Source organism: Pieris napi, chromosome 7, assembly GCF_905475465.1.
Source record: "Pieris napi chromosome 7, ilPieNapi1.2, whole genome shotgun sequence".
Taxonomy (NCBI): Eukaryota; Metazoa; Arthropoda; class Insecta; order Lepidoptera; family Pieridae; genus Pieris; species Pieris napi.
In genome coordinates, this window is record NC_062240.1 from 2,062,780 (window position 1) to 2,088,505 (window position 25,726).

General features: G+C 33.1%; 1 protein-coding gene across 1 annotated transcript; it reads left to right on the plus strand.

Annotated features, from left to right (window-relative positions):
• The first annotated feature begins 18 nt into the window (after positions 1-18).
• On the plus strand, positions 19-25,177 carry LOC125050830 (chitin deacetylase 1). Its single transcript, XM_047650868.1, has 12 exons — positions 19-174; positions 4,372-4,475; positions 6,638-6,749; positions 8,908-9,035; positions 10,776-10,918; positions 12,193-12,235; positions 13,511-13,687; positions 16,018-16,156; positions 17,770-17,873; positions 18,842-18,984; positions 21,540-21,761; positions 24,599-25,177. The coding sequence occupies exons 1-12, from the start codon at positions 84-86 to the stop codon at positions 24,672-24,674; spliced, it is 1,482 nt and encodes a 493-aa protein (XP_047506824.1). The 5' UTR covers positions 19-83; the 3' UTR covers positions 24,675-25,177.
• The last annotated feature ends 549 nt before the right edge of the window (positions 25,178-25,726 follow it).

Genomic DNA, 25,726 nt, shown 5'->3' on the forward strand with positions numbered 1-25,726 from the left:
CAGAGTTTAGGTGAAAGCAAACGACAGACCGTTGGAGGTGGCAGCTACCCAATGATCACTTCAAGCTTGTCAGTGTCCACACGATGGTGAAAGGTGCTATGTCGCGACACACGAACCTTGATCGGACGATGATCATGCGATCATTTATTTTGTGTGCCATATTATTTGTGAACGGTTAGTTGTGTTTAGTTATTTAAGTAGCGGTAGGTACAGCTTTTCAACTTGTTATACAAGTGCGTCAATGTACTGGAGAAGGTGAAAGCTATAAGTTACATAGGTTTTGGCGAATTTGGTGCGAAAGGCGCGTGTTATTCAATCTATTTAGCAATGGGTCGCTAATTACGCTACTTCGTATAATTGCTTTAGAAAGTGCCAGTTACGAACATCCCTTTGAGGATGTGGACCTCTGTGCACGTTCTTTCACTTGACATTGGAACGTGACCAGTTATATTAACATTTGACATTAACCAATGGAACTTAAAATGTGATTTACTATTTCCTTGAAATGTATTGACGATTTACGAACATAAATAAATCCTACGCTATTGTCCGCGAAATAAACCTTTATAAGCTTATTTTCTTGACCCTATGCCTGCCAAAAGATAATCTGATATCAAAATAATTTCGTCGTATCAAAAGTACCTACATATCAAAGGTATTGTATTTGTATGGCAAAATGGACAAGTATAGGTAGCTACTTTGACAGGTTTATTGAACTAGTTTGTGTGCAACACATTTCAATCATTACTCGACACTCGTTGCACCTGCTAAAACACATCGTCCTTGCAAATCATCCTACCTTCAAACGAAATGCGAATGATTGTATCATTGTGTGATTAATTGTCGATAGTTGTTCAGATAAATCGAATATATTTGGGCACAATTAATATTTATAAAACGTTGCTCCTGTGTTGTCTGGAATAAATTATAATGTACATATCGGTATTTCAATGTCTGGACCATTATATGTAGGCATAGCAGAACATTCTTTTAAATTATTCAAAATGGCTTACAGTTGCGGCACAGTATACCCAATTTATTTATATTTCGATGCACTTTTTACTTTGCGGTCTCTGACTGTATTTTCTACTTGGCTCGACCAATATTTATTCATAAAATGCAATGTTAAAATGAAAGAGTTTTAATATTATTTCATACTAGTTGGAAGATTTTATTTTATGCATATGGAAGAATGTTTACCCATTTTTTAACAGTTAACAAGCGCGTACCGTCCGCATACATTGCTTTTTAAGTTTACAGACTTTGGTATAAGTGATTCTTTCTTTTCTTTATTATCTATTACAACAAATTACGAGTATTTCTGCTGCGTAGACCTTGATTTTTCGTGATAAATGAGGAAACGAATATTTTAAATTAAGATACCTGTTTATATACGAAACTAAAACTCCTTTTATTTCTGTTTTTTTTTGTCTATTATGTTCCAAATCTTAGTCACGCATTAATTAGACAAGTCTATGTGTTTTTACTAGTATGTAGTAACCTATTTTGTTCTAAGGTCTTGTAAATATTTTTGACATTCTGTCTACCTTTCATTTCATCTAAAACTGTTTGACCAACCAAGCTACGAAGTCGGTACTTTAAGTGTTGTTACATATTTATTTAGCGGCAAAATTTCCAGTTATGTAGAATGGATTTTATTGCGTTTATGTAAACAGTACGAATTCGCGTGTTAATAATATAAACTCTGCTAAGACTATTGCGCGATACTTTTTCGTTTTGTTATTTTAATATCAGCGAAAAGCAAAAGCTATAAACTATTTTTTGTTTGTTTCCTTAAACTTTTAATAACTTATAATGTAATAAACAATTGAAAACGTAGTTTGATCCGTTTCCAGTAGGGACTTTGTTTAAGCAATGGACAATCCAATGATAAATTCCTCTTTTGGCTAGAATTGGTAACAAAGTGAGGATTTCAATTGTCATGTCGTCAACTAAAGACGAAACACCATTATAATTAACACAGTTTATTTGATATGGCAAATTCAATATTAAAATATTAATTAAAGTAATAATGGAAACAATATTTTTTGTCTTATTGATACCGTTCTACTTCGTTTAAAGTCAGTTTAAAAGTGGTAATAACAGTTTGTTTTTATTATTTAATTTTAAAGTAATAATTTTACGTGTTGCATGAACTACATTTTATAATATCGAATTCGTTTTAGTTCCGCGAAATCGCTTCAGTGGTCTCACGTAATGTAAATAAGTAGAAAAATGTTGTTACTCTAGTCATAAATTATTCATTTATCTATAGGAAACAACATAGAGACAACACAAATAGTGTAACGAGATACAAGTGTTGATCATAAAAATTGTTCCCCATATGTTCTCCAAATTAATAATAAAAAACGACGTCAGTCGTTCCACAACTGTGCGTTTTTAAGGTAGTTTTTACCGCACCAATATCTTGAACCAGCTGCCCACTGAAGTATGTCCGAACCAATTCAACTTCGGGTCCTTCTTACCACGTACCAATTCTTAAAAGGCCGGCAATGCACTCGCGAGCCCTCTGGCATTGAGAGAGTCCATCCGCGGCGGCATCACTTAACATCAAGTGAGCCTAGTATCAGTAATAATATCAGTTTTCATTACTTGTAGGAAATAAGAAATATTTTAATTTTTATATAATAATGTATAGTAATAGTGTAATAGTGATAACACTTCCTTATTTACTTTGCTTCTTGTATAGAAAATTTATATTTGTTTCACAAGTAGTACTTTCTGATGTGCCCGGGATCCCTTCTTTATCGGACAAACATTGGTTCTTTATATATCATAAACCGCTATGCAGGATACATTTTTTATTGAGCTATTCGTATCGTTAGATTAAGAAATAAATTCTAAAATTATTGATAATTTAGAATCATATCATAATATTTATTTATGATTCATATAATAAACGGTTTCACTATATTAGTGTTATTATATTGTTCCCTTTGGAGTAGAGATTCTTGGGCTTCATGTGCAAAGGCGCTAATTAAAGATTTAAGTTGGCGCCTGGTAGATAGTACCGGTGACCCCAGAGCTGGTGCTTTCCTCGCTCAACGAAAAGGTATCGTAATATAGCGAGGAATGCTGCCAGCATTAAAGGTATACTGGCGCAGGTACAACCTTTTTAAATTTGTATATTTTTTATATTCTATATATCAATTTTTAATTATTATTATTATGTAGGTGAGGAATATTGTAAATACTCTGTATTTGTGAGTTGGAAATATCATAAATAATATAACTCAAACTGTTCAACTTTTATTTACGATATCTAAATATATAAAACAAAGTCGTGTTAGTTACACCACTTATAACTCAAGATCAGCTGGACCGATGTTAGTTATCTTTTTTTGGTGGATTCTTCTCCGCTCCAAATAGCAGAATAAGTAATAAAATATCGGATAAGTTATCGAATGCATATGCATAAAATCTGATAAAAGCCAAGAGGCTGATTGCAGATGGATTAAAAAAATTGAAAAAAAAAAGTTATCGAATAACAATTAATTAATTAATTAATTTTACGAATACAAACACCACGTGGTCCCATCTGTTGACAAAATTACGCACCATTTTACATCGAATTCGTGTCAGTTCAAGAAATTCCGGTCTTGAAGTGAATGAGGAGATGCATAACCAGGCATTGATCTTGATCGAAGACATGTGTTACCTCATCAAAAAATGTTGTATATCAGAAAGTGCTTTAACATGCAGTATCACAATATTGGCGATAGAGAGAAGGGGCTTAATGTGTAAAACTGTCATTCTTCTTTCGCAATGGCAAGCAATAAAAAAAATCTGTATTTGCAATAAAAGTTGTATTAAAGTCACCTAATGAAATCCTCAATTAAGTTTAACTAAGGTAACACGATATTATTAGTCTGTTAGGCGGAACGAAGTTAGCCGGCTCAGCTAGTTACATCTTAATAGGTATATATAAATTACGTGTCACGTTGTTTGTCCGCTATGGACTCCTAAACTACTAAACCGATTTCACTTAATTTACACACCGTGTGCAGTTTGATCTAACTTATCGATAGGATAGCTTACATTGCAATTTATACCCGCAATATTATTTTATTGCAAAATATTTGTTTATTATTTGATAGTCACAATTCTAACAGATGGCGCTGTGTTGAAAGTACCAACATTTCACATAAGCTACAATTTAATGGCATAACCACCAAAAAAGCATAGTGGTCCCCATGACCGGTGTTCTCCTACCGTTACCCTTGAATAGGTTACTGTAATATAACTAAAACTTTAGCCACAGCAACGCTTGGCCGAGTATGCTAGTTATAATATAAGGCTTGGTCCCCAATTATGTATTATTTTTATTATATTGTGTTAAAACATTTACAGTTCAATGTCAAAAAGACAAGGAAGCAGCGGAGTACGTGTGCCCGGAAGGCACGCAAGGCAATGGAAATTTCGCAGACCCTGCGACGTGTAGAAGATTTTATCAAGTAAGAAGTTTAATGATAAACTGAAACTTGCACTTTAATTGCATTAATAAGTCCATTAATTGTCAAAATAATTAATCAATTAGTAATCTTATGACAGCACTAGCTGGTGCCTCGCGACCTCGGTTATTAGATTAAAATAATATTTGTCCAAATGATGTAGCTTGAAAGACATATTTTATGTACTTTTAATACCAAAAGCGATAAAAGTATCTACAGTAAAACCCGCTTAAGACGATTTCTCAGGGAGGTTATCAACAACGCATCTTAAACGAGAAAGGGTATTATGCGGGATAGGGAAAACAATACATACTACATATTATTATGTATTATATTCTAATTTTAGTATATATAGGTATTATATTATACATTTATAAATTACATTAAATACGTAGTATAATTATAATTACACTAGCTGATCCGGCAAACGTCGTTTTGCCATGTATATCATTTATAATAAAAAATAGGGGTTGATCGTAGAGGGGTGGAAATTAGGGGTTGTAAGTATTTTTTAATGCTGTATCATAGAAAAATAAAGAACAATTTTTTTTTACCCTTAACATTTAGGGGGATGAAAATAGATGCTGTCCGATTCTCAGACATACCCAATATGCACACAAAATTTCATGAGAATCGGTCGAGCCGTTTCGGAGGAGTTTAACTACAAACACCGCGACACGAGAATTTTATATATTAGATTATTTAAAATAGTCACTTATTTTGGTTTGACAAAGATTTTGATGCATTAGCAATTAAAAGATTTTCAACATAATTCAACTTTTGCAGAGCGACTTCGCTTTTCGTTTAAGTCATTTAATACTATAAATTTTTTCATAATCGGAATAAAATACTTTTGATTAACATAATCATATGCGGAAATAATATTCTACCAATGTTATGTAAAATTGACATTTTATAATAAAACTGGTTTCAGACAGGTTTATTAGTTCTAGTTTATAAGCTAATATAAATTGTAGACACCTTCCGAAGGCCATACGTCCTAGTTTATTTTTTTTTAATTTTCTATTATGTGATCGGTTATCTCATCTAGTTTAAAAAAAAAATGTTTGACGTGTAAAAGTGTTTGTAAAAACCTACTTACAGAAATAAATCATTTATCATTTATCATTCATAAATATAAAAATGTCAATAGGTGTAATTTTTTTATCTACGCATAAAGAGATTCATATTCATACATATTTAAAACTTAAGATTTCCGAGACTTAGAGGGAGGAAAAAGGAAGATATGTTAGGAATTTAATGAATTTCATTGTCATTAAAATATAAAGTGTCAAATTTAATACAAATATAGATAAATTTAATTTTTTAAATGTATTTCTTCGATAATAAAAACACGTGGCATTTTAATTTACAATTCGGCATTTGAGATTTCAATAAATGATTTTGCATAAAATATAAAATAATAATATTTCATAAATTATTTTACGAAATTTTAATTTTAAAAATAAAATTTCCATAAGGTAATTCACCCTTCTCACTCTCTCCCAATCGGTCTCAATCGCCTCTCCCTTTCGACAAAAACGCTGCACATCTTCGTGACGCTTCGTAAAAATTTTACCCTCATGCGCCCAAATAAGTTTCACTTCCAAAATCTTACCATGTTACCTGTTTTTGCATGTAATGAGTCGACTTTAAAAAAATATTTTATAAATTACCTCCCTTATACCGACTGAATTTCATTATCGGACGTCGAAGCTGATTAGTTTAGTTTTATTTTAAATATGTATTAAAAAGAAAATCATATTGCGGTACACGTAATAAAGAAAATTCTATTTGTTATTAGACGAATTCATGGTAATTTCATTGTATGATTCAAATATTATTTAAAAATAGCTTACAAAGGTCTATTACACGCCTTTGATCCTTTTCAAAACCTATAAATATATGGGCTCACTGAAAATCAATTTTGCTAAGTTAAGCCCATTTTTGGTTACGATAAGTGTGTGCCCTTTATGTGTGATACTATCTTTACATATTATTATATGAAAACCTTTAATGCATAGTGCTTTCTCAGGAACACTTAGGCGTTTTACATAAATTGACTGATATATTGACTTATACACGATGTCGCTTCGTTCAAGCTGGATGCTAGTTTATATTTTTTTTATATATAATAATAAACTTATCCTTAATTATTATTTCAGTGCGTCGACGGTTTTCCATACTTAAACAGATGCCCATCGGGGCTGTATTTTGATGACATCAGCAAATATTGTACTTTCAAAGTTGAAGCAAGGTGTGGTCCTATTGCGACAAGTAAGTAATTTTTACGTATACTAATTATACATTATGAGCAGTGTAATTTATATATATAAAAATGTTATGTTGTTTTGTGTACGCTTCAAATACTCAAAAAGTTCTGCGCCGATCGAGCTGAAATTTTAGCATGATATATAATCCGCATCAAGGATTGTTTTTATCTATTTTTTTTTTTTCATTTTTTTTCCACAAGTATTGCAAAATTAAACTTATATGAAATGTATTCTTTGTCTTGTTTCTCATTTCTCAACCATTCAATCACAATTCCCACAGCGAAACTACACTACAGCTAGTTATTTATAAAAAAAATCCCTTTTTATAAAAAAAAACCCGTAAGTCTAACTATGTATTTTTTAAACAATTCTACTTTAATCATCTCAAATTCAAACTCAAAGTCAAATCATTTATTTCAATTAGACCACCTAAAATGGCACTTTTGAACGTCAAACAAAATACAAAGAAGATTCTAGTTGCCCCTTCCAAAAGGTAGTTTCGTGTGGAGAAGAATGTGCAAGAAACTCCACACTTACTCTTTTAAAATAAGTTTACAATATTTTGTTACATTTGTTAAATAATTATATGTGAAGACAATGTACTCTTAGAATAAACTACTATACTAAAAAAGTTAGTATACAACAATTCTACTTTCATTATCTCAAATCCAATATCAAAGGAAAGAATAAACGAAATAGTTCAAGTACGTATACGTTCATAATACTCAGTTCATATGGATGCCTTCTATAATATGGAATAGGGAATGAATCAAATGCATGATGCTTGTTCCGGTGTAAGCAAGGAACTGCCGAGATGGCACGAATACCAAACACAGCGCCTCGCTTTGTTTAACTATTCGTACCTACAACATCAAACATTCGTATACCGTACGCTCTTGAATTATATATGTGTACTTTCCGAGTCATTCGTCGGTATTTACAAATGGTGCCTATTAAAGTGTCAATATTGGAGGCGATTGAGCATATCAATTTTTAATGTAATTTTAAAAAGTACAGGTACGGGTTGACGGGAGTTTTACGTGAACGGAACGTTTTTATATTATACTAGCTGACCGGGCAAACGTCGTTTTGCCATGTATTTATAATAAAAAATAGGGGTTGATCGTAGAAAGGTGAAAATTGAGGATTGTATGTATTTTTGTATGTTGTATCATAAAAAAATAGAAATTAAAAATTTTGTCTAAAAAATAAAAAAACATTTAGGGGGATGAAAAATAGATGTTGGCCGATTCTCGTAGATACCGGATAAGCACAAAAAATTTCATCAAAATCGGTCAAGCCGTTTCGGAGGAGTATGGCAACGAAAACTGTGACACGAGAATTTTATGTATTAGATAGTTAGTAGTTAGTCAAGTAGATATTAGTTTATTTATAACGATACATTAAGGCGATGTTACAACTGAATAAATTTTTAATATTATCGCGAATTTTACGTAAACCCCTATCACCTTAATTTCCCTCCAGCTGAGTGTTTAAGGTACTTTTATGTGCACCACATGTGGAACCAGCTGCCCGTTGAGGTTTTAACGGACCAATTCGATTTTGGGTTTTGTAAGAAAAGAGCGTACCAATTCTTCAAAAGGCCGGCTGATCTCGCAAACCTTTTGGCATTATGAGTGTCGGCCGGCGGTATTGTTAAATGATCTTTTTTCCCATTTGCTCTGTAATATAAAAAAAAGAACATCTTACAATTTACATACATTTCCTTATTCGCCTGTATAGGTGATGTATTATCACTCAGTTCAGACTACATCGTCATAGTTGTAGAATAGTGACGGATCTTACAAATAGTAAACTTTACAGGGCAGCCATTTCAAAATAATATAATCAGGTTAGATTTTGTCATAACTATTTTAATTCATATTCTGTTATTATGAAAATTTGCATTCAAGCAAACAAAAGGGTATGTTATGAAACAAAATAAAAATAATAACATCAAATTATACAGTTTTCTAGAAAAATTACATGTTTCTATGAAAACCGTCTCTTTACCGACTGATTAATTTGAAATTTAAAACACATGGAATTTTTTTATAATGTAGTATTCAAATGTGATAAAAAGTGGATATTGGATTTTTTTCATATCCGACATTATTCTACGATCATGATTCATGACGATGTAATATATGTGATATTTTTAGCCCCAGCACCCATAACAGAAGCTCCAACGGATCTTGCGATTCGCTGCGAGCCGGCAGACTGTCAGCTACCTTATTGTTTCTGCTCAAAAGACGGTACACTCATACCTGGTGGACTGGAGCCTGAGGATGTAAGTTTAATATAATAACTTTTTTATTTCCAAATCATAATATTAGTGCTTGCGTGAAAGAGACAGAAAGCGATCCCTCCTTTTTATTTATTGCAACGAAATGTAAATAGATGAATAAAAATAAAATATTATTTATTGTATAACTTTTTCAACAATTATTCTAAATTTACAAGTCTCTAAATTTACATTCACTGCCAGTTTTACAATCAAGGGCGAAGCTGGAAGGAATTGACAACAAAAATACATTATTTTAATTGCCAAGTATTAAAGAAGCTTAAAGCTGTGACCATTACTTGCTCTACATGTTAGTGAATGGATTCAATGAGTAAGCATATTTATAACTTTCAATTCACCAACCACGATTTATTTGTGAACTTAGAACTACTAATGTTAATCAAAATATTAATTTTAATTTGGTCCCGGTATAATCAAATCAAAATTAATATTTTACGTCAATTTTCAAAATTACTTCATAATACGACCGACTGATCTCGTATTTATATAGAAATAATAAAAATTTCTTTTTAATAGTGAAAGGTTTGTGATAAAATGTGACTACCCTCTCTGCTTAATTAATCTTGTCGGTACTGGCGATGCACTCAAATATCCGTGCACTCCATTTAATAATTACATAGACTCTTTGACATTCTCGATGCGCCTGTAAACATAGATAACTAAAAATAATATCGTTTGCATAAACAAAACACTATAACTTTGGACTATTATTTTGTACTATAAATTTAATTTATGGTACATATTTATTTGAAAGTAGTCAAATAGTTCATGAAAAACCATTGTGTGTAGAACTATTCGTAATTTTATAATCGTTTCTATATAACTAAATAATTTGTAATGTTTCATAAGATCATGTGTAAGGAAATATTTGTGTTATATGCTGATGCTGTTTACGACTCGTACCAATTACGACTCGTTTGTATATGTTACATTCGACCTGCTATAGGAAAATAGATAAAAACTTTATATACACAATAAAAGGAAAAGGATTCCCACACTAAGATTCCCAGTATCGTGGGCAGCTGGTTTGTGCCTTTTGCCATGTTAACTGTACTTAACAATAATTTATAAATAATTAAACTATTGTTGCACAATAGCAATATAAAAATATCTATAAAAAACAAGAAAATATATTATTATCTCAGTAGTATACGTTCCTAACATTTACAAAATCTACATAAAGTAAAAGTCTTGTAAAAATGCAGACAGTTATACAATTGTGCACATTTGCGGTTATGAAGCAACAACGTTACATAATATAAATTTCCTTTACTTTCTATTGTTTGCCGTGTTATCGTTTTCAAGGGCAAATATGTCTTATGATTATAATAATCGCTTAGTTGGTAATTTATAGGGGCTTGGACCAATGCAGTAATGTCAGCAGTGCATACAAAGCTTACATGCATTTAATAGGCCGACAACGCACTAGCGATCCTCGACGTACGTCGTTACCCAACTGAGCGTAGGTTTAAGAATTTTTGCGGCGCCATGTGCAACTGCCCGAGAGGTATTTCCAAACCAATACGACTTAGGGTCTCAAGAAAAGAGCGTACTAATTAATCTTAAAGACCAGCAACGCACTCGAGAGCCCTCTGCCATTGAGTGCTGCAACCATTACACCATGTTCCACGTGACATCTTTAAGTTATTAATAGTAATTAGTGAACCCCATTTAAAAAGCGTATACTTATACACCAATTATGTATATTAACATTTTTAATTGCAGACACCACAGATGATTATGCTAACATTTGACGGCGCGGTCAATTTGAATAATTTCGACCTATACAAGAAAGTTTTCAACGGAAAGTTGCGCAATCCCAACGGATGCCCGATTCGGGGCACTTTCTTCTTATCTCACGAATACAGGTTAGTTACTGTATAGTTATTTAGTTTGTATTATGTATATACATTCGATATCAATATATTTTGTTAATGTTTAAGAATTAATTTTTCTTTACTAATAACCATTTTTGGCTCTAAGTCATGACGGTTCTGTCGGGAATCGAACGCACTAGCGTTGAGAGTTGAGTTTTGCTTTAGATAATTTAATTATGTTTCTAATAAATAAATTAGAAAGTCAAGCCCAAAACTAATATAGGAACTTCAAAAAATTTTTTCTTTTTCAACAACAAAAATAAGTCCGCACCACACTCAGTAAAGGAACTCTACTCTGTCCTGCATAATTGCAATGATATCGTAAATAATATAATAACAAACATATATACCGAAAGATACACAACGCCTCCCTCTCCCAAAATAGCTTTTAACATATTGTCTAAAAGTAAGATCCTTTGTGAATGTAATCGAATAAGACATAAGAGATGTTAAATTGGTTTATCCAAAGCCGATTAGGCCTCCTTGACACCATTTGCGTCGCGATCTTAAAAGCTCCTGTTTTATGTACATACACTTTGTATTTTTGTTTCTAATAAATTGCTTGGGTTACTATAGCTATTAGGTTATTATTTGAAAGCAGTGTTGGCCTAGTGGCTTCAGCGTGCGATTCTCATACCAGAGGTTGACGGTTTGATGGCTGTGCACCAATGTACTTTCTAAAAGTCTTCTATACGTACCTACGGCTGGTTTATCCACTACTTTTAATGTTCCAGTGCAGGGCTATCTCGCTCTTAAATAAAATTACTAACATTAATGAAAATATTGATATATTTTACAATCTTCCAACTTACCGTAATTTTTTATTTTGGGGTTGCTTGTTTAATTTTTGCCATTCCTAGCTTGCTATGTTCTAATATCCTAATTGATACGTGTGTGTAAAATTTGTGAAATCGTATTTTTTTGTATATTTTGAGCATGCATGTTGACTATAAATAAATAAAAATAAATTTGACTTTTATCAAGTTCATTGCCATGCCAACATAATTCCTAATTTCTTGCAAAAGTTCAAAATATCATTGTATCACATTCTCGATATAAATCAGCCAATTTTAGTAAATCAGCCGTACTTACATTGCTGGATAAACGACTCGAACTAAATTGGGATTTATTACGTCTGCAGAGTGAAAATATACTGTTTACGATACAATTCACATTCAAAGTTGTACAATGTTAAAGCCCTATATTTTACCACAAATCTCTTACAAGTCTGATTAGTCTTTTGTCTATGTTTTCATTTGTTTCAGTAACTACGCTATGGTACAGAAACTAGCGCACGATGGACACGAAGTAAGTTTTTTTATGTTCTGGTTCTGTTGTGTTTTATATTTGTAATTATCACGAGTGAATGTGTAAAATAATTTATACCCTATATGGGTTTAATTCTGCCTTTTGACATAGCGATGCATTTTTTTTTTTTTTTTTTTAAAGACAATTCACACCAATTGACCTAGTCCCATGCTAAGCTGGTGAAGCTTGTGTTATGGGTACTAGGCAATGGATATACATACATATTATAGATAGATAGACATATAAATACACATTTAAACACCCAAGACCTAAGCACAACACCAAATGCTCATCACATCGATGTTCGTCTCAGCCGGGGATCGAACCCGGGACCCATGGATTCGCAGTCAGGGGTACTAACCACTACACCAATGAGTCGTCAATTGTATTGTTAGTTGCATGAAAAGTAATAAATTGCAGACATAACGCATGTTTGAATGTTCTATTAATAATAAATCATTTATTTGCAAAGAAAGTGGTACATTCATTTAGTTATAATCAAAACACCGCACAATCTGCCATATAAAAATAGGCTTGCAAATGTCATACTGATTATCATGATGTGATAAGGCTACAGTTAATAATAATTGTTGTCAAAACTTATGGTCTAAATACTCTCCCACGCTATAGAGGCACCTTATCTTTAAAAATGTAATATTATTCTTATTTTAATAAATTGTCTCTATACAAAGACACAATTTAACATTACGATCTAGCATAACTTAAGACTAAAAAGTTATTTAAAACTTACCTTATTCATCAAAAAAAGAATATTTAACATAATAAAGTATCCAATAACACTACTTACAATCTTTATTAACTAATTGGAATAGTTTTGTCCTTTGCAATCTTCTCACTAGTCCCGTGGTGTCATATACATTATAAATTACAAAAGCTGAAACGTTGCGATTGCGCATCATAATTGCAATCTCACAGTCATACCAACGAATACATCTCGATTGTACAATCTTTTTAATTAAAATTAGCTGAAATAACATTTAAAATTATGACTTATATTCAATTTAAATTTTTTAATAATTAATTTTAAATTTAAAATTTCGTCTTAAAAAACAGCGCATTTATAGCGAAAAGGGAAATAATATGAAGTCAAGACATTCACGTACGTATTTACGTCAAAAAAATGTAAATACTGAATATTTGATTGTTGTTACTAATAAATGTAACAATACATATAGAGTCCCTGCAACTCCCACATTCTTCAATGTGTCATGACTTACATCGAAATGAAATATAACAACCCATCAATTTTTTTAGATGGCTACAGGCACGATATCACAGCAGCAGGGCCTACAAGACAAAGGCTACGAAGAATGGGCGGGTGAAATGATCGGTATGCGGGAAATAATGCGCAAGTTTGCAAATGTATCAAAGTCAGAGGTGGTCGGCGCGAGGGCACCGTTTCTCAAGCCAGGACGGAATACGCAGTTCAAGGTAATGCAATTGTTATTAGTTAAGTTTTATTTTGTTGAGATTTTTTTTAATCTCCAACACATCTGCGCAGAGCAATGTTGGCCTTGCTTTCTACGTGAGACTCTCGTCCCTGCACAGACGGAGATTGAACTCGTAAGTTCAATCTCCGGAGTGTTGGCCTAGTGGTTTCAGCGTGCGACTCTCATACCTGAGGTCGTAGGTTCGATCCCCGGCTGTGCACTGATGGACTTTCTATGTGCGCATTTAAAACTAGCTTGTACGGTGAAGGAAAACATCGTGAGGAAACCGGCCTGTCCTATACGCAAACAGCGACAGTGTGTGTCAGGGTTGCCTATTAGAAATTATCACAGAACAGATACATAAATCTGAGGCCCAGACTGAAAAGGTTGTAGCACAGTATATAGCCCTTATCTATGTTAGTGGGTGCATTCCCTTTCAGGGAGGAGTATTCTTTTTTTTTCAAATAGTTGGAGGTCAAGAGAAGACCTCTACTGTGTGCCAATGTTTGTGCTTTATTAGAAACACTGCTTGCGACACTACAGCACTTTTCTTCACTACATAGTATAAGAGAAATTCGCTTTCTCTGTCCCTATGTATGCTTAAATCTTTAAAACTATGCATTTTGATGCGTTTTTTTTTAATAGATAGAGTGATTAAAGAGGAAGGTTTATATGTATAATAACATCAATTAAATAGTGGACAAATACTGTTATTTTTTAGGGTTTCTAATGTGATGTCGTAAATAATTACATTTTTTCCGTTTACATTGCAAACGCAGGCTGAACCCTACGAGATTTATCAAAATAATGTACTAAGTATTGTACACATTGAAAAGGTCTACAGAAAACTCCACGATGGTATATGTCTATCTCTTATGGATATTCCACAATACAATTTTATGTAATTTACTTTTTACGACAAATAATGGCTAATTTTCGATGCGATTTTAACCAATACAACATTAATCCTTATCCAATTAAATACCGTGCGAAGCCGTGGCGGGTCGCTAGTGTTATTATAAAGTAAACATTTCTATACAAGTATTCTATAAAGTTATTTACAATTCCAAAAATACAGCAATTCGAAACGTTGAAAGCAAATAAAATAAGGTTTTTAATAATAGTATTAACGGTACGAAATGATATAAATATTTCATAGGATCAGCGGTCGTAAATACAAATTTTGTAATTTTCACATTATTTATCGTTCGAGGAGCTCGATCTCGTTTATTCTTCGGATTTATTTAAAAATTTACTGCTGCAATTATTTGTGTTAACTGAAGCTTAAATTAAATACTGATTTTCGCGTAATAAATTGGGTTGGTTTTTAGAGTGGTTGAATGTTGAGTATCATATTAAAATTGCTACATAATAAATAAAACTATCGAAATGCAATACCTAGAGTTGTGATTTTAACAGAGATATATATACTCATTTATATAATCACTAGCTGCCCCCGCGAACTTCGTTTCTCCTTATTGTGATTTTACTTAGCATACCTTTTTCTCTATATAAACCTCATAGTTCAAGTCATAAGATTTTAATTAACACATAAAAAATAAGGGTTGGTGATAGAGGGATGAAAATTTAGGGTTGTATGTATGTTTTAATGGTAAAAAAATATTTTTTTTTCCAAAAAATTAAAATAAAAAGTTAGGGGTGGACAGCCCTTACCACTTAGGGTTATGAAAAATAGATAGTAGCCGATTCTCAGAACTACTGAATCTTAATATATATAAATCTCGTGTCACAATGTTTGTCCTCAATGGACTCCCTAAACTACCGAACCGATATCAATCAAATTTGCACATCATGTGCAGTTCGATCCAACTTGAGAGATAGGATAGTTTAAATCTCAAATTATAGTCGCAATTTTAATTTATTGCTAATTATTTGTCTGTTATTATTTGACAGTCACAAATCACAATTCTAACAGATGGCGCGGGCGCCGCGCTGTGTTGAAAGTACCAACGTTTCACATAAGATACTATTAAACATCTGTAACAAAAACTTTAGCCACAGCAACGCTTGGCCGAGTCTACTAGTATAAATATAAAAACCGTTTCGGAGGGTATGGTCACTAACATTGTGACAGGAGAATTTGATATATAAGATAAGAACATAATACAAACAGTAAGGCTACAATTATTCCAGGCCTCAGATTTCTGTATCTGTTTCAAGATCAATTATTTTCTAAATAAGTAAGATAATCAGCCTTCTGTGCCTGACACACGCCGTACATTTTTGGGTTTTGGGCATACGGTTTCCTCTCGATGTTTTTTTTGTCTCGTTTCTGAATTTTGTTGAAAAAAAATGTTTTTGTTTTTGCAGGTCTTAGAAGATTTCGGCTACATATATGACAGTTCAGTAGGAGTTCCACCACTGGCGATACCAGTATGGCCGTACACGCTCGACTATAAAATTGCTCATGAGTGCAAAGCTGGTACCTGCCCCACTAAGTCATTCCCTGGTAAGTAATTAAACAACATATTTGCAAAACGTAACTTGCTCTTTAACGTCTGATACTCCAGGTTTCAAGTAGACAGATTTTGTTTTGTAAGTTTGTAACTTAAATCAAAGTACTGGATGATAAGTCTTTTATCTCTACGTAAGGGGTCTCATTATGTCCAAAATAATATTAAGCAATTGATGCTTGCTGAAATATCCCGCTAAATGATATAAAATAAGTATAAGACAAGTATTTAATGAAACTCTATTTTTTTTAATAAAAATATTTTTTTTTACAATACTGGTTATATTTCACTAAGAAGATTTATTATAAATTTACGCTCGCAATTGCTATAACGATATACCATGAAGCATCATTTATATATTGTTTACATATATAAATTATAGCAGTAAATGTAAAATTAGAAGCATTAATATTTATTTCTTTAATGACGAATCACAAGTGTACATTGTGTTACCTACGTGACTAAATGATTTTTTGAATTTGACATAATTTTATACGATATTCTAATTTTGTTTTATGACTCCAACTATTTACTAATTATTTACGAGAAATATTCTATATACGATAAAACTTTATACTACATATCAAGGCGTGCAATTCGTCGCAATTTAGAAAGTGCGACAGAGGTCTTGGTGCAAAATTGTATGCAAAAAATCGAGGTCATGCCATTCAATATTAAGCCAATTTCATATGAATACGTTCCGTTGGAACTTGATATTTCTAAGATGCCTTAATTTAAATGTTCATTTACTAAGCCTTTTTAGCGTAAAGTTTTGCAATTAAGCGACGAAATCCAAATTATCTGGGTCATGATTAAATAACCAATAAGTATTTCGCTATATCAACTGATATGTATGTAAAACCATACAAATTATAAGCGTATTTTTTATCATGTGGCCATACATTTCCAAAAGTTTACTATCATTATGGCTTTAGATATATTTTGATGATCTTATGTTTTAAAATTAGAACACGGTCACTCTGCCTTAATCAACTAGATGTCCTTTACACTTCTTTATAAATGAACTATATACCGTCCAAGTTTCATCTATTTACGACCCCGAATTAAATATAAACAAGCGGATAAAACTTAAAGTTTGCTGTCATATTACACAATGGACAACTTCTTTATCGCAAAGATTTTTTTGGTTTCCTAGGCTGTTACCTGTATAATAAATTAAATGAAAAAATTAACATTTACCCACTATCTAAATATGAATGTAAAAAAATGGTTACTACTTGGCTGAAGACGTTGAGTTATGATGAAACAGAAGATTTAATAACTGTTACTCTGTAACACACCCACTCCCCCACACATACACACACACACCCACGCACGCACACACACATACCCACGCACGCACACACACACACCAGAGAGAGAGACACACACACACGCGCGTGCACACACACTCACACACACACACACACACAAACACACACCAAATTTATTTTTACGACTCTACAATAACCTGATTATACGTGTTCCGGTCCGGTGGTGGAGAGGCTGGCTCTCTGTCACTCAGTTAGCCAAGACTTTACGTGATTAGGATTATGGCGGTGACGTATAAAGTAATCGGAGTTGTCTAATTAATACTGCACAATCCTAGGTCTATGGGAGGTGCCATTTAATGCTCACTACGTGGCGACATACGAAGGAGGTCATTGCCCTTACTTGGATCAATGTGTTCTGCACAATCACGACTCTGATGATGTAAGTCAATTGTCATTATGTAATATAACTTTTAAATTTTCACGTAGGATACATTAAATAAGATGAGTGTTGGCCTAGTGTCTTCAGCGTGCGACTCTCATACCTGAGGTCGTAGGTTCGATCCCCGGCTGTGCACCAATGGACTTTCTTTCTATGTGTGCACTTAACATTCGCTCGAACGGTGAAGGAAAACATCGTGAGGCAACCGACATGTCTTAGACCCAAAAAGTTGACGGCGTGTATCAGGCACAGGAGGCACATGACTTACTTGCCTAATAGTTTGAATAATCATCATGAAACAGATACAGAAATCTGAGGCCAAGACCTAAAGAGGTTGTAGCGCCACTGATTTATTTTTTGTAGGATACATTAACAAATCCTTACGAAAATTACAATGTATGTGTATTTATATGTACCTATATTTATAAGATGGATATGTCACCGTAAAATTGTAAAAACCGTTAGATTGTTATCTATCTCGCGAGATTGTAAACTGTCGAAAGATTGTGAACCTCAACGAACTGCTTACAAATTAACATATTATTATTCGGTATTTATATGAAATTGTTGGGAAGTAAAATTAATCTGTAATTGACCAAAGAAGTTTGAATAATAACTAAGTTAGTGTAGTACAATCTACCGAATACCGATAACCGATAACCGATAGATTACAATCTAACGGTGTTTACAATTTTACGTTAACAGATACATAAAATAGTGAATAGATCAGGCTCTATGCCTATACGAAAAAATTTGAAGACATTAGGAAATATTAACTTATGAAATGAAATATTAATTAAGAAACGTTGAAATATATTGAATGCAATTAGTTTTCGAGTAACAAATGCAGTATTATTCAAAATCAGAAGGTGTGCTGGTTATACCCGTATCAAACACAACTCTAGTTTCATGAGCATTTATTCCGTCGAGATCGACTTTAGGTACGAACTAATTATTTCCTAATACAGGTATTGGACTGGCTTCAAGAGGACTTTAGACGACACTACGAACAAAACCGCGCGCCTTATATGATGCCATTCCATACAAATTGGTTCCAAATTAAGGAACTTGAACGCGGTCTTCACAAATTCCTTAAATGGGCGAGCGAACAGTAAGTTAATTTTGATATAAAGAAAAGTTTTTAGAATTAAATAATCCATTACTTGATAAGTATGATATGATATTGTATGAATTGGACAATTTCGTAAGTATATAGACATACAAATTAGCCTAAAAATATATAGTTCAGTGATTTCATATTTCACACTTACACGAAAACAACATATTATTTTTTTATAATATTTCATTAGATTTAGTCATATATATATAATTCCTTAAAGAAATTTAATCAATATAACGATTTGATTGTATTTATAGTAATTAAATGCAATTAAAACGGGCTCCTAAAGAAATTTACTTTACTTGTTGAAGAATCTTAGACAATGATTTGGTCAAAGCACTAAGTCATTGTTTAGATTCGCGGCATCCAAAATAGCCATGATGATCGCCAACGAAGGAGATGGTAGATACTTTAAGAAGAAGAAATAAAAATTTCATTCTAAGGTCAATTTCAGTTAATTAAATGAAATTTTTTTTTTTTACATCGATGTTATACAATACAACAAAAATTAATAAAACAATTACATTTCATTTATTTATTCAACCTTAGAACGTAAATTTATTTAGGTGCCCGATTTATTGCAAACGAGTTTATGTTATTTTAAATAATGTATTTTTTACATTAATTAGCCAAAAATTTCTACTATGAAACATTACTCTTTATATCCAAAAAAATCACTAAATATCTTTCCCGATTGTTAAGAATGAAATTGTTAAGTGCCAGGTACGCTAGGGGCACATCCAATCTATTACGCAATAGGCTTACTGTAGCAAATACTCTGCAAATTTCGATAAAGAAAAAAATATTGCCAATGATTACTCAGTACAAAAATAATCCCCTCAACAATTCAGTGGAATAAGGGATAACTCTACTAATAGAAAGTAGCAAATTGAAGGCTTCCGAATTTATTGAAATATCGATATTTAAGACCGACTTTACTCCATGTAATATCCGATTAGAGCAGTGTTGGCATAGTGGCTTCACCGTGCGGGTTTTATCCCTGAGGTCGTAGGTTCTATCCCGGGCTGTGCACTGATGAAATTTCTTTCTATGCGCGCATTTAACATTCGCTTGAACGATGAAGGAAAACTTCGTGAGGAAACCGGCTTAACTTAGACCCAAAAAGATGACGGCGTGTCTCAGGCACAGGAAGGCTGATCACCTACTTGCCTATTAGATTGACAAATGTTTATGAAACAGATATACAGCAATCTGAGACCTAAAAAGTAGAGACCTAAGTTGTAGCGCCACTAATTTATTTTATTTTAATACTTGGTTTACCTTTCACTTATTCAAGTACCCAAAACAATTAATATGTCAAAAGGTGAAGACTAGCTGTGCTCGACACAGGAAATCCTAGTGCGCCCCCACACGTGAAGTGCACTTTCTCTTTTAACTATATATATATTCAGCCCATTCACTCAACATAATTAGCCATTATTTTGGGTCCATCTTTGAACATAGGATTTCTTTTTTCTCCAACTTGACCGGCATTGTGCCTTTTACATCCATTTGAAGCCTGCTTTGTGATGTCATTCATTTATCCCGTCGGTGGACCAGGCGGTCTTTTGTTCTACCGAGGTCTTAATTCAAGAAGCCTTTGGGTCTATCGGGTCTTGTCCATGCGCCCTATATGGCCCACCCACCTCCGATGGGTCACAATCTTCGTGCCTACGTTAAGAGAGTCAATTAGTCTATACAACGTGTTTTAAAATATAGCATAAACCACTTAATGAAAACTAAATAAGCTTAGGTGCTTTTAATTCTGTTAATCAGCGTCTTACGTACATCTAAATTAGTTTTATATAAGCTATTATTTGTATTTATTTAAAAAAGAAACGACCAAATTCCCACTTTATTTCATTTGAAGCGACTTTCATAATTGATTTTCCGTAATTACACGCCGTAATTTCAAGTAATTAATCCGTAGGAGCGTTGACATCTGAATATCGTCTCTTTCATTTTAAATTACAAAAGAGGTTATAGTTTGGAATTTAAGTTCACAGAGCATGTTTTACTATTTATTGAGTAAAATAATATAATGAGTATAATAATGCCCAGTTTTATCGTTAAATATATATAATAATGTTTGTTACACACTTTCTATGTTCCCAATAACCTTCAAAACAAAGTTGTTCTTCGAAATAAAGTGAATCTAATTTTATATGAAACAATTTTGATCTTACTACGGTGTCCTCACAAAGGCCGCCTGCAGTTAGTGTAAAAAATCAACTATTCACTTTCAAAATACCGTTTTTAGCCTAGCGGTCTTATTAAGTGGCAGCTAGGTGAGGGGTACCGGGTTCGATTCCCGGTTCGAGAGCAAGTTTTAATTTAATTTAAATTTGTTCTCGGTCTTTGGGAGGGTTGTGCGGTACCGGGCGAGTGCCTAAACCGTACATGGAGGACACGGTCGAATTTCTAAAGACAAGCACGAATTATAAAAAATCCTATACTTGACGCTGGCTAATGCGCAAATCGTGCCAGAACCATAAAAAAAAAGACCGTTTTACCGACAATTTTTCTATGTAAACGTAATATTTCAGAGAAGACGTGTGGTTCGTAACTGTAACCCAAGCCTTAACCTGGATAACGGAGCCTCGTTCAGCCTCAACCCTGGACAATTACGAGGCGTGGAAGTGTGATAAAAAGGATCTCCCACCAGCAGCGTGCAACATTTCCAACAAGTGCGCGTTGCCTTTCAAACACCCAGACACAAATTTCACAGACACCAGATATATGGAGACCTGTACTGAATGCCCTAATCAGTAAGTTTTACATTAGTCATTGGAAATTTGATCTAAATATATTTATTTATTCATTTAAGTACAAAATATATAATGCATTTTCTATAGTATATGTTACAGGCTTTCTATTCTAATACATGTAATTGTAATTTTTTGCTTAACAATGCGAAGTAGGCTTAAAAGATGTTAGGGAGATAGCCAATCGTATGGAGTCGGGCAGTCCACAACATAATGGCGGAGATCCTAAACGAATTTCCTAAAGCTTAGGTTTCCTAGAAAAGCGGTGCCGTTAACTAACGGCCGTCTTTACTTTTTAACATAATCCAAAAAAACATCATTTTGGCTCATCCAAGTCACGTTTCCACTCATTGTATTAATTAAATATGGCCACACGATAAACGTTGAACTAATGTTTATCACCGATATGACGGCCGTCATGCATATGACAGCACCGCTATTTGACGTTACGGTGACACTCAACGTTCTCTAGGACACCTACTCCGATGTTATTTATAGACAACGTATGGGTGACGTCACCCAACGCTACATTGCGGCCGTTAGATAACGGCACCGCTTTTCTAGGAAACCTAAGCTTAAGAAGGATGAGCTGTGAGATGGAATTTCCAATATTGGAGGAGCGTAACATACAGTTATAAGGACCAGAGAATTAGAAATGATTTTTAAGATAAGAGTTAGTATTGCGATTGCAAAGAATTGAGTATAGAAGTTGAAGGAGATGCGCGTCACGTCTAAGTCGAATAGGTCTTTTCTTTTTGTTTGTAATTTTTCAGTTAATTGCGTGGTAATTCTTATTTGCTGCGCGTCACATATATATTCTTGACTTTTAAGTTGTTTAAATAAAGATGATTGGTTAGTGTCTAACTCTAATGACGATTACAAATATTTTTATAATATTAGCATATGTTAAGTGCTACTCGCATACCCATGCGTTCAATTAATATTTCCGCACTCAATAAGAGCACAACGAACTATTCGTGCCACAAACATCGAACCGAATTACGTAACGTACTGAATGTTTTTTGTACTGGTTTACATTGGCCTGCGGGAACGGATAATTCTACTGTAAAAGAACCGAGGAACTGAATTTTTGCGATTTTAAACCGGTTAAAAATTCCTTTGTCTCTGACATGCGAGATCAAACAATCCAATTTTAATTTTGCTCTTTGGATTTTCAATTGTTTAATGGTTTACCCTGTATAAAAAGGAATGTTACATTGTTTTGTTTTTATGTACGGGTTCGTATTTGTTCTATTTACAGTAAGCAATCTTTTGTTATAATTGAAAATAATAAATTAGAATTCATTTTTACCGCGTGACAATGTCCAAGGTATTCATAAAGTAAGTCTTAATTGTTAACCTAAACTTTTCAACTTAACGATATCATACTCCTAAGACAAAAGTCGACTGGCGCGACCCATTAACGCCGAACAAATTTGTATGGGAATAGTACGTGACGCGCGTTAGTTTTTTCCGCAAAAGTATTCTAATAATAAAAACTAGTCTAAACAAGTTGTACCATGAGATAATAATGTATTAAGCCCTGATGTAAAATATTTATTTATTTATTTTTATTTTTACTGTAACTTTATACTATTACAATAGAAAATTTATTAATATAAAAATTAAATAAAAAAAATTAAAAAAAGAAAACATAAAACATAAAACCTAAACCTTTTTGTAACGAATTATAAATAGCTATAATATGTTACGTACTGTACAATTTTTTTACCTTTGACGTCGAGGTATTAAACATGTGCTGGCCTAGTGGCTTCAGCGTGCGACTATAATAAATGAGGTCGTAGGTTCGATCCCTGGCTGTCACCAATGGACTTTCTTTCTATGAGCGCATTTCACAATCGCTCGAACGGTGAAGAAAACATCGTGAGAAAACCGGCCTGCCTTATGGCCGATTTACATTATCTTAGTGTTTAGGAGAGTGCTTTAGGATAGTACTTTAGTTGAAACATGTAAACGCTACTTGCTTTAGTAAACGCTACGCTAAAGAACTTGCCTTTCAAGTTGTACTAAAGCACTCTCCTAAACACTAAGATAATGTAAATCGGCCTTTAGACAGACGTCGACGGCTAGTCAGGCACAGGAGGCTGATCACCTACTTGCCTTTTAGATTGACAATTGATCATGAAACCGATACAGAAATCTGAGGCTCAGACCTAAAAAGGTTGTAGCGCTACTGATTTATTTATTACCACTACTGCCAGAGCTTTAGGTTAGTTAGAGCGTAAAACATGATCAAACATATCATTTTAGATTAATTGATTAATGAATTTTGAATTATGAATTTTTGCTTCAAGTATCATAAATATTGAGTTTTCGTTAACCACGAGGTAGATAAAGGTATTTTTTTGAACGGATTGAAGTTATGTATTATTATAAATTTACAACTATTTAAACAGGAGGGACCCTCCATCTTTTAGTCGATACCAACTCCGGGGAAATAAATACAGATAATGCAACTTTCTCTGCAGCTGTGATACTTTTTGACATTCAACATCTTTTGTCTTCAGTCACCGTGACCACGGATAAATTTAAAATTATGTTTAAATAGTTGTAATACATAACTTCAATCCGTTCAAAAAAAGTTTTTTATTTAAATGTATAAAAGTTATGTCAATCAAAGACAATACTATAGATAAAGGTACATGGCGTAGTGGTGGTGTACTTTTCAATGTTTCTAAATAATTTTTCAATATTATTTTCAAATATCTTCATGTTTCGTAGCAATCACGTAGCAATTTTGTGTAACCTTACCGAATCTCTTCTATTATTTTTACAAACCCGAACCCTTTCCAGGCCATTTATATTAAGAGTGTTTTCAGATACCCGTGGGTCGGCGACTCGGGCGGAACAGGCATACCCGGGAAGGACAATTACATACCCGATAATCTTAAGTGAAACTTTGTCGACAGTTTGTTTATGGCCATTTTTTCTCTTCCAGTTTTTTAGGGTCACATCTCAGTTTTATATATTAAAAATATTTTAATTATATACGCGATAATACATTTTAAAATGGCGTGTACAGTTTGAAAAGTAATAGAGATACTCACTTGCAATATGTGTATTTTGACACTAAGTCTAAGCTTTGATGCGTACTATGGCTCTATAAAGGTACTTATATTAAACATTGTAACCTCTTTTAATAGACAACTTTCTCTATTCATTTTTAATATTATTAATATAATGTGTATATAGCCTAGTTGTAGCAGTGCCTAGTCATTGCGTTATTTGACAAGCGTTTGTTGATGTTTTTTGATAGATATTGAATGCGTAAATTGAATACATTCTAGCCATATTTAAGAAATTTAGAAATAATTTAATACTTTTTGGTGCTTGTTTTGGTGCTATGTAATTTGTTACGTGAACTGAAATGCAGTCCAGTAATAAAATAATTAAAACAGTGTTTTTCCTTATTTTAATTTATAATATTATATTAAATCTCAAGTGATGCGTGAGGGCTTACTGGTGTTTAGCTATAAAAGTACGGCTTGCGGTGTGGTCGTTCTCGCCTGAGCTGAACTGTAAAGGCCGTTAAGGCCAACCGCGAGATTCCATTGTAAAATGGTCGCTCTCACTGCTTCGTCGCTCGCGCCAGATATAGACATTCCTTATAATTATTATTGTTCGAACAGTAGTTTAAAAATTTATTTTATTATTATTTATTTATTCATACTTCGTTACATCTATACAAAAACGATTACATACAACATAAACATAATACATACAAATTATAAGGGATGAAACGAATTGCCTAAGAAGGATGACCTGTGAGATTGTTAGTTATAAGGACCTGAGAATTTGAAATGATTTTTATGATAAGAGTTTTGGGATTGAAGAGGATTGAGTATAGAAGTTGAAGTAGATGAGCGTCATGTCTGAGCTGAATAGTTACGCGAGCTGCCTGCGGAATTTAGACCATGGTCGAAAAATTAATATAGTGTGTAATTTAA

Excerpts from the sequence above, each read along its gene's own strand:
- LOC125050830 (XM_047650868.1), top strand. The coding sequence starts at position 84 with ATGGTGAAAGGTGCTATGTCGCGACACACGAACCTTGATCGGACGATG. Across the intron at positions 12,236-13,510 it reads TAGCGCACGATGGACACGAA|ATGGCTACAGGCACGATATC; the intron begins GTAAGTTTTTTT and ends CAATTTTTTTAG. Across the intron at positions 13,688-16,017 it reads GACGGAATACGCAGTTCAAG|GTCTTAGAAGATTTCGGCTA; the intron begins GTAATGCAATTG and ends TTGTTTTTGCAG.